This window comes from Sphaerulina musiva, assembly GCF_000320565.1.
Source record: "Sphaerulina musiva SO2202 unplaced genomic scaffold SEPMUscaffold_7, whole genome shotgun sequence".
Taxonomy (NCBI): domain Eukaryota; kingdom Fungi; phylum Ascomycota; class Dothideomycetes; order Mycosphaerellales; family Mycosphaerellaceae; genus Sphaerulina; species Sphaerulina musiva.
The window spans coordinates 452,939-469,227 of record NW_016017389.1 but is presented as its reverse complement, the minus strand read 5'-3'; the positions used below and the strand labels follow the sequence as shown (position 1 = coordinate 469,227).

General features: G+C 50.0%; 4 protein-coding genes across 4 annotated transcripts; 3 read left to right on the top strand and 1 right to left on the bottom strand.

Annotated features, from left to right (window-relative positions):
• The first annotated feature begins 2,225 nt into the window (after positions 1-2,225).
• SEPMUDRAFT_150143 (MFS general substrate transporter) lies at positions 2,226-4,401 on the top strand. The gene is made up of 5 exons (XM_016905983.1): positions 2,226-2,310; positions 2,386-2,883; positions 2,951-3,158; positions 3,214-3,451; positions 3,515-4,401. The coding sequence occupies exons 1-5, from the start codon at positions 2,281-2,283 to the stop codon at positions 4,065-4,067; spliced, it is 1,527 nt and encodes a 508-aa protein (XP_016759250.1). The 5' UTR covers positions 2,226-2,280; the 3' UTR covers positions 4,068-4,401.
• A 2,465-nt stretch (positions 4,402-6,866) lies between these two features.
• Positions 6,867-8,365, top strand: SEPMUDRAFT_24294 (Cloroperoxidase; the record flags this gene model as incomplete). Its single annotated transcript, XM_016908382.2, has 6 exons — positions 6,867-6,957; positions 7,040-7,059; positions 7,162-7,203; positions 7,280-7,447; positions 7,534-8,246; positions 8,308-8,365. Coding segments are annotated over 6 exons (1,092 nt in total), but the record flags the coding sequence as incomplete, so codon positions are not given.
• Positions 8,366-9,188: 823 nt separating this feature from the next.
• Positions 9,189-11,016, bottom strand: SEPMUDRAFT_150142 (kinase-like protein). The gene is made up of 3 exons (XM_016905982.1): positions 9,788-11,016; positions 9,530-9,721; positions 9,189-9,418 (listed from the first exon to the last, which is right to left on the bottom strand). Exons 1-3 carry the CDS (start codon positions 10,738-10,740, stop codon positions 9,265-9,267), a joined length of 1,299 nt encoding a protein of 432 aa, XP_016759248.1. The 5' UTR covers positions 10,741-11,016; the 3' UTR covers positions 9,189-9,264.
• Positions 11,017-12,028: 1,012 nt separating this feature from the next.
• Positions 12,029-12,802, top strand: SEPMUDRAFT_68428 (methyltransferase; the record flags this gene model as incomplete). Its single annotated transcript, XM_016909820.1, has 1 exon — positions 12,029-12,802. The coding sequence occupies one exon, from the start codon at positions 12,029-12,031 to the stop codon at positions 12,800-12,802; it is 774 nt and encodes a 257-aa protein (XP_016759247.1).
• Positions 12,803-16,289: the final 3,487 nt, after the last annotated feature.

Genomic DNA, 16,289 nt, shown 5'->3' with positions numbered 1-16,289 from the left:
CGATTCATTACACAAGTCCTTTTTCGATCAATTTTGGGCATCCGACTTTCCGCAGAGGTTGTTTTCTTTTTTTTCCTTCCCCAGGTCAGGAGAAGATGATCCTAGAGGTTGTTGTTGTCGTCGTAAGGCAGCAATACTGTAAGGCCAGGTACCTACAGGTAGGTAGGGAACTGGAAAAAAGAGTTTGGGAGCCATGTGGCTCATCGCTAGGTTCTGATGAATGATGATGATGATGACTACATTTGCCTGGCCCCCTGATGATGATGATGATGATGAGATACATGCTCGATGCAAACACAGGCAACCGGAAGAGCATGCTCACAAAACACTGATTGATTTGTATGTATGGGAGCCGTTGCGCCGGAAACGATTAAGATAGGTGGTACCTGGTGTATGTATACTATAATAAGGTACTATCTCAGGCCAGGGTATATGTACATGTATGCTCGAAAAGGGCATGGAGAAATGAAATGTGATGAATCGATGGTGATTCTATACCTGATGTTTAAACTGCTTACTGTACTGTCTGTACATGTATTTATGATTTGTGTATTGCCCTTGGCCTGCATGGTTGCTAGGAGGTATGTATGGCCCCGATGCCTATGACCGCATTGATGGCCGGCGCATCGGACTCACATGCTAGGTACAGTCTCACTCACAGTATTAGTGCTGGGCGTTGTTGTTGTTGAAGAACATGACAATTGTACATCCTCTAGCAGCTCAGTCCTGGTGGTAGGAGGTATCACAAGCCTGATACGTTTCCCCAGCCATACGGTACCTGCAGCATCTTCTGACTCGTGAACTTGTTTCCCCACGAGTAGTACTCCAACATGACTCAGTGGCGGTTTTACTCAGCTATGTATCACCAACAACCAGCAAACCCTTCCTCCAGGATTCCTGCCGGAACCCGAAGATGTGAAATTTTTGCATCCCTTTCACACTTTGCAAGGTAGCACGCGAGTTTCGTCAAATAGTTTCGTGGGTATACAAAGCCTCCCGTTGTGGCGGGTCGGTCAGTCGTATTCGTGGAGCAGTTCATGGGGGATCAGGGCGTAAGAGGAAGTCTTCAATATGACAATATGTACTTTGACGATCGCTGGATTTCGCTGCTTTTGAAAAGGTCCGTGAAATCCCTGGTGAGTTTGCATGCATTGTGCTCACAGGCCTGCCAAGGCATGGGCATGGGTACCTCCTAGAAGGAGAGGACTATAGTAGTATGTTTGACAACGCGTAGGTACAGTAGGTAGCAGACACCTTGGCTATGAATCATGGGCATCCAAGCAATAACAGAGTGCCTCGACACACGCGCCGTTCTACTTCGCCGCATCGAGTACATGTGGCTGGATAATGTCTACTGGACTTTTGTAGCCATACCAGGAGCGATGAGTGAGTGAGAAGCTGATGTGTGGTCTTGACGAGTCAGCCACCGGGACGTACCCCGACAGCTGGACAAGAAGGTTTCTACATTAAAAGCATCAAGCTCCAGTCCAATGCATCCCCCGGTCCATGAGAGCGAATGAACAGTGAGTGCGCGAAGCCGTTATTCACCCCAGAAATAGCGTCAAAAGGCTTCAAATGGTTACCGAAAAAGCACGTGTCCGCCAGACTCCGCCAGCCAACTTCCTGGCTCCTGGTCTTCACACACGCCCCAGCAGACCGACCAGTGACCGGGCACGAACTACCCAAAGAGATGGCTTTATACTTTGACTCCCCGTCTCGATGGGGAGACCCCTTGAGGCAATCTCGGCACTGCCGGAGCCAACAACGCGCACTGGGAGACCAGACATGTTCGTGCGTCTCCTTTACTGGCTACGTTCCATCGGCATCATCTAAAAAGTCGCACTTGCGACCCGTATCACGCGTGTTTCAACCAGTCATATTTCTCAAGCCTCATTATTGTCGATCACGCAGGCTGCCGACGCCGACGTCGACGGTATCATGGCGGCACCTCCTCGCACGCGCCAAGTCGCGATGCAGCCGCGGGATGCAACGCCCACGTCGCAAAACAGTACTTCTGAACTGGCCATCTTCCTCCGACACGGCGGTCCATTGGGATCCAATCCAGGTGCAAGATTTCAGTGTGGGCCAACGAGTGACGGCCGACCGACGAGCAGCATGATGGAAAGCAAACATGCATTCGGAATGTCCATCGACGAAGCGGCGGATGCAGAGCAGTTTGGAAGCGTGGCGAGCAGAGCGAGCAGCCAGGAGAAGCTCAAAAATGGCGCAGAGACGATCACAACCACCTTTGAGAACTATGGCCTGCTGTACAAAGATGGCATGTTGGTCAAGCAGCCAGCGCCCACTTCGGTATGTCCGATGCATCATCCATCTTGCTGTGGGGGGCTCCCCGGAGGGTCGTAGGAGGATGCTAATACCCAGCAGGACCCGAAAGACCCCATGAACTTGAGCCTGTCTCGCAAACTTCTCGCCGTATTCTTCTTATGCTTCTTTGGTGCGCTGGCCGCTGCCGCCGAACTCATCTTGGGCGCCTTGCTCCCCATATTCTTCCTTCAGTATGCTGGACTGGATCCGGCTCTGATTGTACCAATGTTCAGTGAAAGTGGAGGCCTTCCTGCGGGTGTGGACCCCATGAAGGCTCTGGCGGCTCTACCAAACGCGCCGCCTATGTGGAGAGTGCAACTGTTGGCCTCTCTTCCCGTCCTGATCATGGGCGTGGCGAACTTGGGCCTTGTTCCCATGGCCATCTCTGTCGGTCGACGACCTGTTATCCTCGCTTCTGGTGTCGTCGCCATCGCGGGTGCGGTTTGGGCGGGCCACAGTCAATCTTTGGGATCTCATATTGCAGCCCGATGTGTGCAGGCTATTGGTGCAGGTACTGTCGAGAGTCTGATTCCATTCATTATTCAGGACATCGTCTTCGTAAGTTGATAACACGACCTCCCGACTACGTACGGGCGTTTGAGCGCTAATAATGAGTCCGATGTAGGTCCACGAACGAAACACGTGGATGTCGATAGTTTTCGCCGCACAAGGCATCATCATTATCGTTTTGGGCATCGGCACTCCTTACATTGTTGTCGATTTGAGCTGGCGCTGGGTGTACTTCATCACCAGCATTGCTGCCGGATTTTTCTTATGTGGAGTATTCGTCTTTCTTCCGGAAACCAAATGGCAGCGCAGCCGCTCCGAGATGAGTACGGCCAGGTCCAATTCCGCCTTCATGGCCACCTGCTGACGCGTATTGAACAGATGGTGTTCCCCGTCGTGAGAGCGTGATTGCTCACGCCCCTCGCACATGGCAAAGTGACCTGGCACTCTTCCAGGGCGCACCCGAGTGGCGAAAAGGCTACAACGCCTTCCTCGACACCATGCACACCTTCTTTTATCCTCAGATTCTCTTCATCACCTGCTTGAATAGCGCCATGATGGCGGGAACATTTGCCGCTGGGTACAACGTCGCGGCGCCTCTGCTCACAAAGCCCTGGTCGTAAGTCCTACTGCACGAAATCGCATTTTGGTGGATTTGGTCGCTAATCTATCTTCTCGACAGCTGGTCCTTCTATAAGATTGGCTTATGCTTGGTCCCTGTCCTCATTGGCGCCGTCTTCGTGGGACTTCTTACAGGCTTCGTTGCAGACTGGGTCTGCAATTGGGCTGCCAGAGCTCGAGGCAAACGCCTGCCGGAGAACCAGCTTCTGAACCTCGTCATTCCTATCGCGTGCACCTTGGTCGGGTGTGTGCTTTTTGGCCTTTCGGGACAGCACATCGGCGAGTACCACTGGATAGTCTTCCTCATGGCCTTCGGCATGATCGCCTTCGGCTTCCTGGGCACGAACACCGTCGGTGCAGTCTATGTGCTTGAGAGCTATCCACATCTAGCGGGACCCTCTCTGGTCAACATCGCCTCTTTCCGCTGTTTGCTGGCCTTTGTCTTCTCATTCAGAGTCACGGAGTGGGTGTCGGAGTACGGCTATCTCAACTCCATGCTGATTTACGTGGGAGTCATCGGCTTCTTCGCCCTTCTCGTCCCGGTCGTGTACGTGTTTGGTCCTGCATGGCGAAAGCGGTGGCCTGCTACCCACCGAGGCAACGATGGATGGTGAGAGAGCCTTCCAACAACATGGGAGGGAGGAAATGATATACCATGTTCTTGTATATATGTGAAAACACACGGCCGGACCGCACAGGAGAAAATCACTACACTACTACCTCAAGATCAAACCCCCCAACAATAGAAGAATTGATGACACACAAAAAGAAATCCCGACTGCAGCGAAAGAAAAAACAAAAAATTCGTTCTCTCGGGATGTGGACTCGCAGCTTTTTTTCTTTTCGCACTGCTCGTAGAAAGAAAAAAGCTGCCGCAAACAACGACACCAACGACAACAACAACAACAACAACAACAATGACAACAACACACAAGAAGCCATTCGCACTACCTCCGCCAAATCATTAAATCCGGACAGCCGCGGCAACCTCAGCCGCTAAATCCCACCTACCACCGAGCAGCCGATCCTCGTACCTCGTACCTCCCTACCACCAACCAAACGCAGTTGGTGAGTGAATGAGTGCACTCGCCGTGCAAAGCCCCACTCCACTCGTCAGTGAACTGCTGGCGTTACCTCCTCCCTCCTTCGAGTAGAGTAGAGGAGAGAGGCGATCCGAGTAAAAAAAAAGAGAACTCGAATGAGAGTAAGGTAGTATATCCCGAGCGGGTTGGGGCATCACATGTTGCATACGGTCAGCGTGGCTCCCCCTCTCTCTCTCTATATTGTATATATACGAGAATCGAAGAATGTGTTGAATTGAAGAGACAACGGCGGGTGGAAGGACTAGAAATGTTTGGATCGTCGCTTTCTCTTTCTCTCTCTCTCTCGCGCGACTCTGACGCTGGATATATCGAATGAATGAACAACCGACCAAACCAAACTGAACAATCCAGCAAAAATACGAGGAATCTGCTGGTAGCAACTAGAGAGAGAGAGAGAGAGAGAGAGAGAGAGAGAGAGAGAGAGAGAGAGAGAGAGAAATATAAAGAAAGAAGAAGAGAGAGAAAGTGAGGAGAGAGAGACGTATTCTTATACTGCTAGCGACTACACACAAAATGTATGTATGTATGTATGTTTGTATATCTATTATAAAAGTATATGAACCTCTAGGGTAAACTCCCCGACAGTATTATATATCTGTATACCAAAAGAAAATCTACGAAATTTAGGCGTAGGTGTAGGTATATAGTACCTAGAATTCCAACAGTATACACAGCGATAGATAGCCGTCGTAAACTCGTAGGTAGTAAGTAGATTGAACTCGTAAACGAAAACGACAAATTTACCTAGGTATATATATATGTAAGGTATGTATATAATCTTTCTCCTCCTCCTCCTCCTTCTCCTCGGCATAAGGTAGAAACAAATACGAGCAGTATGCATACTTATCTTTCTTAGGCTTATATGGACGAACTTACTTTCTCCTTCCTAATACGGCGGAGGGAGGGGTTTTTTGGGTCTTTTTGGACGAGGAGGCTAGATGGAGAGGTAAGAGAGTTTTTTCTTCTCTTCGGATTAGGGTAACAGAGGGGGGTTTTGTAGATGTTCTATTTGGATTGTTAGATATGTATAGGTGTTTTCTTGGTAAGGAGTGCTGGTTTTTTGTTGGGGCGGGGTTGTGTTTTGGTGTATAGGTAAGGTAGGAGAGGTAGGTAGTAGTATAGAAAGGGAGGCTACCTACCTCCCGGTAGATAACAGAAGAGCTCGGCTGGTTGTTTTTGTTTATAAGCCTTTCGGGGTTGATTCGAAAATAAGATGAAGTACATGTTTGATTTTGTTTTCTTTTAACTACTTCTTCGGAAATATACAGACGTTGTACAAGTAATAACGAAGAGTTCTATTGCTAAGACCCACTCCCCTCGTTCTAGTCTCGACACCAAAAAAGAACTCAGAAAATTCAAAATTCCAGCTACCCTTTTTAGACTTCTCGTTCAGTGTCGATCACATACTACCTAGCGGGAGTTTGCATACATTCACTATACGAGGCCCAAAGCAAGCCAAGAAACCGTCCAAGACTTGCCATTCATCAGAAACTTACTCTATATGGCATCGCGGGCTTGGTTAGGAGGTATAAAGTGCCCCATTTTCCCGGCTGAAAGGCACGTGGCCACGAGAGGTGTAAGTACTTACTCTACTAACTCCGAGGAAGACGAAAACGATTTGTAGCGAATTGCAAAAAGAGTGTTTGTCAACAATATACGAGAAAGTCCGAGGTTCCCCTTATGACCAAATGAAGCTTGGAGATTGGATGAGAAGCTTTAACCGATGGATTTTTCTTTCTTTTTCTTTTCTTTTCTTTTCTAGCCTCTATAGGCACAGGGGATCGACATTCTATACCAACCAAAGAAGTATTGCCACGCGGATGTGGAAGGTAGCTCTTGACTTGGCCCTCTTCTTGTCGCGCTCTAAAGGCATGTAATCAAGTGGGTCAGGGAAGAAGATATGTGGTCCATGGTGTGAAAAGACCAGCTATGATTATACTCTCTCTCCATCTGCTGGGAACCCCGTGGGGAGGGGGTGGGGACACTATCTTTTCTCTCTATCCGATCGATCGAGTCAGATCCAAGCTTTGATATATGTTTATATTATCTATATATACCATGACCTGTCGTACCTCTCTGGGTCGTTTTTTGATCTTGCTTGTCAGCTAATACTACTCATCATCATCCATTCCAAACCCATTCAACTTCCTGCCCAGCATGAAGTCGTGCTTCACTACTACCATCGCTCTGGTCGCTTCGGCTGCTGCCTATCCCCAGGCCATCTTGAATCTTGATCAGACTTTGTACAGCCCGCTGGTACAACAGGTCTCGGCTGCTGCAGAGGGGTTGGTGACGAGTGGAAGCAGTCAGAGCACCACTACGCCGTTTAGTGCTACTGCTCAGAAGATTAGTGTTAGTGGGATTCATGCGTGGAGAGCGCCTGGGCCGGGCGATGCTCGAGGTATGTATGGTTGTTTCTTTCTTTTGATGTTACCACAAATGTCGATGAATGGTTCCTTTGGTGCTGACGATTCGTTATATAGGACCTTGTCCTGGACTTAACGTGAGTTGAACGCTCCTCGGCCTCCTTCTTCTACAACGAGGAGGCGTGTTGTCGTCTGTTCTGATGGAATGGATATATACTGACTCTGTTCTTCCTCGTCAGGCACTGGCCAACCATGGCTATTTACCAAGAAACGGTTATGCTGTAAGAAATTTCTTATCTGGTTGTCAACCCCGTCATGAAGACAACTCAAACTGACCTATATGCTCCCGAATGATAGACCGTCCTCGACTTGGTCACCGCCACAACAACCGTCTTCGGTATGGGTCCCATGCTCGCGACGGTTCTGTCGGTATATGGAGCTGCCATCGATGGCAGCGCTCTCGCCTGGTCGATCGGATACAACGGCCCTGTGATCAGAGGCATTGGGAATAGCCATGGCAACTATGTGAGTTCTTGAGCTATACTCCACAGCAGCCCACAGGCGAGAAAAAAAGAAAACGATAGCTAACCTTGAAAATATGAGCAAAAAAGGAAACCGACAATTCACCCATGCGCGGAGACTTGTACCAATACGGCTCCAACTCCGACCTCGTCATATCGCAATTCGAGAAATTCTACAGTTTGCAACCCAACGACAACACGGCCAACTACAACATCGACGTCCTCGCTCAATTCCGCGCCATCCGATTCGCCGAAAGTATCGAAAAAAACCCCTACTTCTACTACGGTCCATTCTCCGGAACCACAGTGTCCATCGCAGCCTATTCCTTCATCTATCGCTTCATGGCCAACCACACCGCCGAAGCTCCCGACGGCGTCCTCAATGGCGAAGTCCTCAAGAGTTTCATGGCGATTAGCGGCAATCCGGGAAGTTTCACGTGGACGCGGGGACATGAGAGGATTCCAGAGAATTGGTATCGGAGAAGTTTGACGGATGGGTATGAACTTGATGGGATTCAGGCGGATGGGGATGTGTTTCAGAGTACTACTCCGCAATCTACTGGTCCGGGATGCAATACGGGAACAGTCAATAGCTATGTCGAGATTGACTCGAGCTATCAGGATTATGATTTCTCGTCGCCGACGGCTGGAGTGTGTTTTGCTGTGAATACGATTTTGGGAGAGACTTCGCTTGGGTCAGTCGTCACGGGTCTGGTCGAACAGTTGATTTTGCCGATTCAGAATTCTTTGGGTTGTGCCACTGTGCCGGCGAGGAATGACTCGGTTGCGAACGTGTGCCCTGGGTGAGTATATGTGTGAATTTCTTGTATCTTGATCAGATGACTTACTAACTCGGTTATCCAGGTATGCTTTCTATGGTGGTCCCACGGCGGACATTGCGCCAGGGGCTATTCAGAGCTAGATAGATTGATTAGAGTATAACAAAGACGACAGAAATTCCACCCAGATCAATATATCATCTCTCTTCCGTCGATTTTTCCTATGAACTGCTTGCTTCCGAGAAATATGTCTTTGCTTGAACACAACCATCTTTCCACAACCCAGAAGCGATATTGGTCTTTAAATCAACATATTAAATATCCTCCAGGTTCAGAACTGCAGAGGGAGTTAGAGGACTTATTACAAGATGTGATGACTGATAAATATCGAGTGATGAAATAGAAGTTGTGGTTATATCAAGACTCCTCTTGGCATATTCCAAACCCATGGTACCTACCAGGGATTAATCCCAGTCCCGCGGCACCCGTACCCGCTTCCGCTTCCGCACTCTACTACATCTATGATCTATCCATCCATCGCTCTCCAGGTGAACGAAAAGAGGGATAAAGAAGACTTCGCATTGCGACCTGGTCATGCGATGCGTTACAACTGCCCGTCAAGGGGAAGCAACTTGAGCCGAGTTCAATCATCTGAAACAACGAAGATACCTAAGATGTGCTCCGTGTTGATTGGTCGATGGCTGCTAACTTGATCTTTGATAAAATATATCTCTGTGGCCAAGTGATTGAGGAGGAATGACATACATGCAACGACAGTGCGTGCCGCGGCATACCATCAGCCAAATCACGCATGGACCGATCGATACTCAAGTCTGTCGCTTGAGAGCCTCGATCAAAGTCTGGAAAGTGAAGAGATCAATCCGCCACCATTCTTGTAGCGCATGGGGCAAGTACTAAGTGAGGGCGGTAACCACTGACGTCTGGCTCGCGTGAACTGTCGTAGGGTATTCTTCTGTAGTCTATCTAGCTTATCGTAATGTCGTGTTCGCATGAATTCAATACTCTCGTTGCAGGCAGCGCTCTAGGTTAGTCCGAAGTAATCCGACCATCCCCATAATCTTCTTGGAATTGAAGTACACAGCAGCTCCCTTTCGGTTTTTCTCTGCCAACCGGCTTCTGGGACCAGGAGAGCAGGCTCTACGGAACTCTCACTCGGCCTCTCCTGCGCTCGATACCTGGAAGTATGTCAGCATTAATCGATGCTGACTCGATCAACTTTGCAACGCCCGAGCCCGCTCATTGCGTATTGCCGATTTTGTGTTGATGGGGACAGTATCTATACTTACACATTCGCAACACCATTTCTGCTGGAGGGCGCCATCCAGCTTTGCATGAAGTCCCAGTACATTCGACTCCAGTCTTTGGTCTCTTGCCAAAAGTCCCTGTCGAAGCGTGCTTTATCCACACTTGCGGCACGAAGAAACCACAGATAAGACTTGTATGCTCTTCGAAGATCATTGCTGGTACAGTCAGGCCATCTAATAACTTAAGTCAGCTTTTGCTTACCCTGTAATGCTGTGGAGGGATATGCGGATAACACGTACTGATTCTGCCGAGTCCATGATTTTGTGCCATGCCAAGGATGTTCTACATGCCTTACATTCCCAAGATCACCCAGAAGCCAGTGTTCAGGATCCTGGATGAAGATATTATCAGGTTTCACGTCGTCGTGGCAATAGCCTGCTCTATGCAAAGTTCGCAGCTGGCTTAGCATGGCCTCGAAGTTGTGTCGATATGTAGCGTCGAGTTCATCGGTTGTTTCTCTGGTAGATGAATCGTGCTCGTCAGCTGCAAGCTGAGCTAATGTCCCACGGGCCATGAAAGGAGTCACCAACGCCCAGGACCAGCCGGATGGTGTTTGCAGGATGAAATAGTCCATCACAGAGACGTAACCGGAGCTGCCGTCATGGCTTCCAAGAAGCAGACTGGCTTCAATCTCAGCTGGCCATGTCGTGGTATAATTGGCATAGCCGCGGGAAATTGAAGTTGGTAGCCAATTGCGGGCAATGCTGCTGAATGTCTTGACAACGACAGTGCTACCGTCTTGCTGGTCAATGTACAGATCGGCTTTGCCTTCCTGACCACTTCCTAGGCCTTTGACGTAGAGGTATCGCTCGTCGATTTTGCCTCCCAAACTCTCCTTAGCTCCCGAGTCTGCTGTCGCTGTCGTCGGCGCCGTCCATGCTGCAGATGGCGAAGTGTGTTCAGAAAAGCGAACTGGATGTGATGGTTTTGATATGTGTGGTCGTCCAATATGTAGCTTGTGATAATCTGTTGGATACTGTTTGAGTGCCTGATCACGGAAGTCACTGTATCCTCGCATGAATCCGAAGACGGCACATAACGCAACCAAGCCGCACACTAGATATCTGGCCGATCGAGGTAAGTTGTGCGCTTGACGCTGCCATAACCACCGTCGCTGATGGTGATGGCTAAGGTGCGCTTTTTCGACGTCGCGCCAGAAGTCGGTATTTCCTGCGCTGCGGTGTTCCTGCATTCGATTTTAGATGAATGTGCACTTCGAGATTCCTTAGGGAAGGGCCTAAGACTTGCTGCCTGGCTGAGGAGCAGCTTTTGAGAAGGCCATACGTGGAGGGATTCCTGCGAGTCGCACGGAATGCAGCGGCTACCGGCCAAGTATGATGCGGTAGGAGGCGTTCCTCTCTTCAGTTTCGCAAGTAAATAAGTAAAAATTTCATTGTGCTGCTAATACGGAGCTATCGCCGAGCAAGTCTTTGCTACGACTGCCAAGATCATTCCCGTCTTGGCAAACCATAACAAGGCGATCTCTTCCTTGGTGGAGACTATGGTGGAGTAAGCTCAGTAGGACTGTAAGCAGGGATTGGCTCTATAGCAGGTGAAAATCAGATGCTTGAGTAAGGTAGGAGTTCTGGCTGTGTTGGCTTGGGTGGCTGTGCGAGAGCGCATTGAAGATCAGCTGCCTCAGTGAGGTAAGCGTTTCATATAGTCTGCGGTCAGCTGAGATCTGGGACACGTATGGCCGCCACTATGTTGTTCGCTGCGACCGCGTCACGAACCTGCCGCAGTGTCGACATGTCACTGGTACTGACACGTTGACTGCGCAAATATAGCAACAGTCCGCACGTGGTCGAAGCCGTGATGGTGTGAAGCAGACACCACGTTGTAGCCACGATGGAGCCATACCATCAGACACGTGCACGCGACTCGAGCCACTTGCAACTTGTTCTCTCGCCAGTGGAAGCACAGTCAAGTTATGGTCGTCGGCTTGAGGACTGCAATATCCACCTGCTCCAGTCCACTGAGCATAACCACTGCCTGCGCGCGTCTGACATCAGACGGTCTGATCCAAGCTCTTTGCCTTGCCTCATGACACAGGTGACGTCTGTCTCGATATTGAATATGACTGCCGGAGCGGCGCTGGTGATATGGTTCTGGCGAGCGCTGGCGGACAGGCAAACGAGAAAACGAATCTGACATCTGACATTTGACATCCGGTGTTATGGAAGATGGCTTGGGCTCACGAAGCAGCAAGGTCAGGGTCGGTAAGCAGCGAACGAGAAGCGCGGCCTCGAGATGTTGACGGTATTTCGATTGTGTTCATGGCGAGACTGCAGGCTACAAGATCGGGTACGATACGAGAATGGATATGTCTACGGCAGCTTGTAACACGAATCGGGTCAAAATGCTTGCCGGCCAACTCAACATCACCATCTGCCTCCTCTACCTCTACCTGTACAATTCACGTCAATTTCGGGTAAAACGCAGCGAAATTCACGTTCCTACTCGGATTTGGGGCCATAGTTATGGCATCTGCAGTGGCAAACATACACGCCGCCAGCAATTCTCGCTTCAACGCCGAAGCACTCGCTTGGGATTCGCGACCATTTGTTCATGAAGCATCCTTGGCCGCATCACAAGCAATCACCTCAAGACTTCAGACCTTGAATCTTCCCAAAGACGGTGCTCAAGTTCTCGAAATCGGCTGTGGAACCGGAATCCTCAGCCTTCTCTTGTCCACACATCCCAATGTAGCCCGCATAGTAGCAGTAGATGCCGCGGAGGGCATGATTGATGTACTGAAAACGAAACTCAAGGACAACAATATCTCCAATAGCAAGATCCTGCCGCTGGCCTTGATGCTCGAAGATCCTGAAGATTCATCGCTCCCCTCAGATTGCCGAGGCGGTGGTGGCAAACAGAAATTCGATCTCATCACAAGTCATCTCGTTCTGCATCATATCCCGGACTTGCGTTCGGTCTTGCAAACGATGTTTGAATGTCTTGCTCCTGGAGGCTGCATCATGCTTACGGACTTTGAGGACTTTGGACCTGAAGCCAAACGTTTCCATCCTGCGAGCAAGATGGATGGTGTAGCTAGACATGGTATCAATGCTATAGATATGACCGAATTGCTGCAGGTAATTGGCTTTCAAGACGTTCTTGTTGAAGCGGCCTGGACTATGGATAAGACAGTGGAGAAGTTTGAGGGGGAATATGGTGATACGGGCAAGGCGGAAGGTGGTATGGGTGAGAATATGAAATTCCCATTTGTGCTATGCTATGGCATCAAACAATGAGTGTCAGCTCCTCGACATACTATGTATATATGATATATGGTCATGCCGACCTGTTCAGCGATAGTTCTGTTGCGCAGCTTCTGGCGATAAATGCCAAGCCGATCCACTTTTCGCAAGACCTCATTCTCGTTCTTGCAATTTCTCCGGATTCTCCTCCTCCATCACCAGAACATGGAATAACACAACATGTTGCCACATACACTATACTCCATGCTTTCAAACTCTCCAAGAGTTGAAGAGAAGTGCCGCCTGGATGGCGCCGTGTAGGTCCGATCCGCGACCAGCCGCGCATCCAAGGGCGTCCACTAGAAAGAACAAGTCACTTGCTATCTGATCCTCCCAACATCACCTCTCTCCTGTTCACCGTATCTTTGTCTCGCGCTCACATCTCACAGTGGTGGCGTGCACACACTGGACCAGGACTCCCTCATGTTTCCATTCCAGCGCTCGGCTGAGCAACCCTACCACGCTTACCAGCAAGGCTCCAAGCTTGGTGGGACACGCAAATGGCGCACGCAGCCTCAGATGTGTTCCAGTAAGCTCCATACAGTACGCCACTGTTACTCACACGACGAGGACCGGGCCAGCTTTATCGACTGTCAGCATGAAGTGGACTTCCGCTTCTGAAGATGGATTCATCTAACAAGTATTATATCAACCAGTGAGACATTTAGCCCTCGAAAACTACCGCAGTGCAGTTCAAGCCTATCCTGGTTGACGATCTAGTCTCGCTTCTGCATGATACTCACAGTTCTGGCATCAAAAGCTTCGACGGCCTAAGCGACGCGATGGCCGATACTCAAGTCTAGTGCAGGCGATGGTCAACCCCAGAGGCCAATTCTTTACTGCAGATAAGCTGATTCTCGACAGCTACAAGAGGCTCTCTTCGAACTCTTCGAATTTGAGAAACTCTCGCGACTTTCTTGGAAGAACGCTGGGGACACGGAACGAGTAAAATTCGAAAGGGTAATTGTTGATTCATGACACGCTATGCTCCCAAACTATACACTCCCACGCTATGCCTCCGATCCTCCAGACACTCCATTCAACCGCCAAAAGCGAGTGATACCATGCATATATGCCCATATGCTCCTATGCTCCCATGCTCCATGCTCCTATGCTCATACCGAACAAAAAAAATCACAAGTCAAGCTCAATGAGCCTACTCGTTGTCACCGAAGCCGAAGATGGAGCTTCCAATTCGGAGACCAATCCTGGCACCCTGGCCGAATGCCTTGAGGAATGGCTCTGGCACAGCATCACGCTTCTGGTTGTCGTCACCAAAGCCGAAGATCGAGCTTCCGATTCTGAGACCAATTTTGGCGCCCTTGCCGAATGCACTAAGGAATCCTGGCTCTGGTGCAGCATCACGCTTCTCCAAGTCCTCCTCGGTGTAGATGACCAACTCAGGGATGTCATCCTCTTCAGCGTCACGCGCCATCAGAGCAGCAGGAGCGTCGCGCTTGTCAACAATATCGAAGAGCGAGCTTCCGATTCTGAGACCAATCTTGGCGCCCTTGGCGAATCCGCCCAGGAATGGCTCTGGTACAGCATCACGCTTCTGGTTGTCGTCACCAATGCCGAAAATCGAGCTTCCGATTCTGAGACCAATTCTGGCGCCCTTGCCGAATGCACTCAGGAATCCTGGCTCTGGTGCAGCATCACGCTTCTCCAAGTCCTCCTCGGTGTAGATAATGAACTCAGGGGTGTCATCCTCTTCAGCGTCACGCGCCACAAGAGCAGCAGGAACTTCGCGCTTGTCAACAATGTCGAAGAGAGAGCTTCCGATTCTGAGGCCGAGCTTGGCGCCCTTGGCCAATCCGCCCAGGAAAGGCTCTGGTGTAGCATCACGCTTCTGGTTGTCGTCACCAATGCCGAAAATCGAGCTTCCGATTCTGAGACCAATTCTGGCGCCCTTGCCGAATGCACTAAGGAATCCTGGCTCTGGTACAGCATCGCGCGCCACGAGAGCAGGGTGGGTAATATCGCGCTTAGTGATCCAGTCATGGACGGTGCTGAGAGCCTGGAGGCCTGGGATACCACCAAAGCCACCGAGGTTATCGGCGAGGGCCTTCAAGAAAGCCTCTGGGTCAGCCTCGCGCGCCACGAGACCAGGGTGGGTAATATCGCGCTTGGTGATCCAGTCGTGGACGGTGCTGAGAGCCTGAAGGCCTGGAATACCGCCAAAGCCACCGAGGTTGTCGGCGAGAGCCTTCAAGAAAGCCTCTGGTTCAGCATTGCGCTGCTCAACCTAGTGAATGTCAGCGTATGTCTGTTTCTGGTGTGCAGCGAGGACAGATCGCGTACCGGTGTTGGAGCAGCGAAGGCGGAGGTGGCGCTCAAGGCCAGAACGGCTGCGGCAATGGAGGACTTCATCTTGTCTGTTCCAGTTGTGATTGACTGTTGGATCGGGAGTGAATTGTTGTTGTTGTTTGATGCTGTGATGATGATTTCCACAGGGCAAGACGAGTGACCTTATATATGCCATGCGAACCGCATCGCCATATTCGTGAATCGCAGGAATCACAAGTCACGATAGACCGAACAGCCCACGTTCGTGGAGAATTCGGCGGTGTGCATGGTGTGCAGGCCTGCAAGTCTAGTGGAGTATCGAAAAGGGTATCCGCATCTTGTCTCTTGTGATGGATGGTAGTCTTGGCGAGCTGTCGAAGTCGAACAAAGACTGGTATGGAGAGTCTGTACCAAGCCCTCCGAGTGGTATGCCGGCGTTACACTTGGACAGAATGTCTACTTCACGGCGTTTTGGTTAGTGCAGTCTCCGCCCAGACCATCAATTCTCGCCTACAGTACCTTACTCGAAACACAGCAGCAAACATCGTGCACCATACCAGGTCACGCTTCTCAATAGATTTCTTCGCTTCGGGCCAATCCGTTCAAGAAAAGAAACTGATAAATCGTCCAAATCGATTTCCAGGAAATCAATCCCAACCTCGTAAACCACCCCACACGGGAGCGGAAGATCCCCTTCCCATCCCTCTCGAACGAGAATGAACAAAAAGATACCTAGGTACCTACCTACCTACATGTGTACCTCCATGAATTCCCAGAAGCACCCAAGTCGTCAAAAAGGTAAGTACTGTAAGTACGTAGGTAGTATACATTAATGCCACCCCATCAACTGAAACCTCCCCCCTCCCCTCCCGTTTCAAAAGAAAGAAATACTTGTATACACCGAAGAACTCTCAGTCGAATCAAGCCTGTCTCCAAGACAATACACAAGAAGCTTGGTGATGATGATGATGAAGAGAGACATTTGCTCCCCACCTCCATTTTGGCACGTGTTGAAACCTCGACGACCAATAATGATGTGTTGGATGGATTCTTTTTTCTTGGCCACTGTTTAATGGGTGAAGGTACGGATGTACATGTTCTACTGACTACCTGACTCTCAACGGGTATGTACGGTTGATGGTGGAGGTGGGAGTGTGAGGTTTGAATTTGCCGAACTTGAAGGGATTGGGAGGAC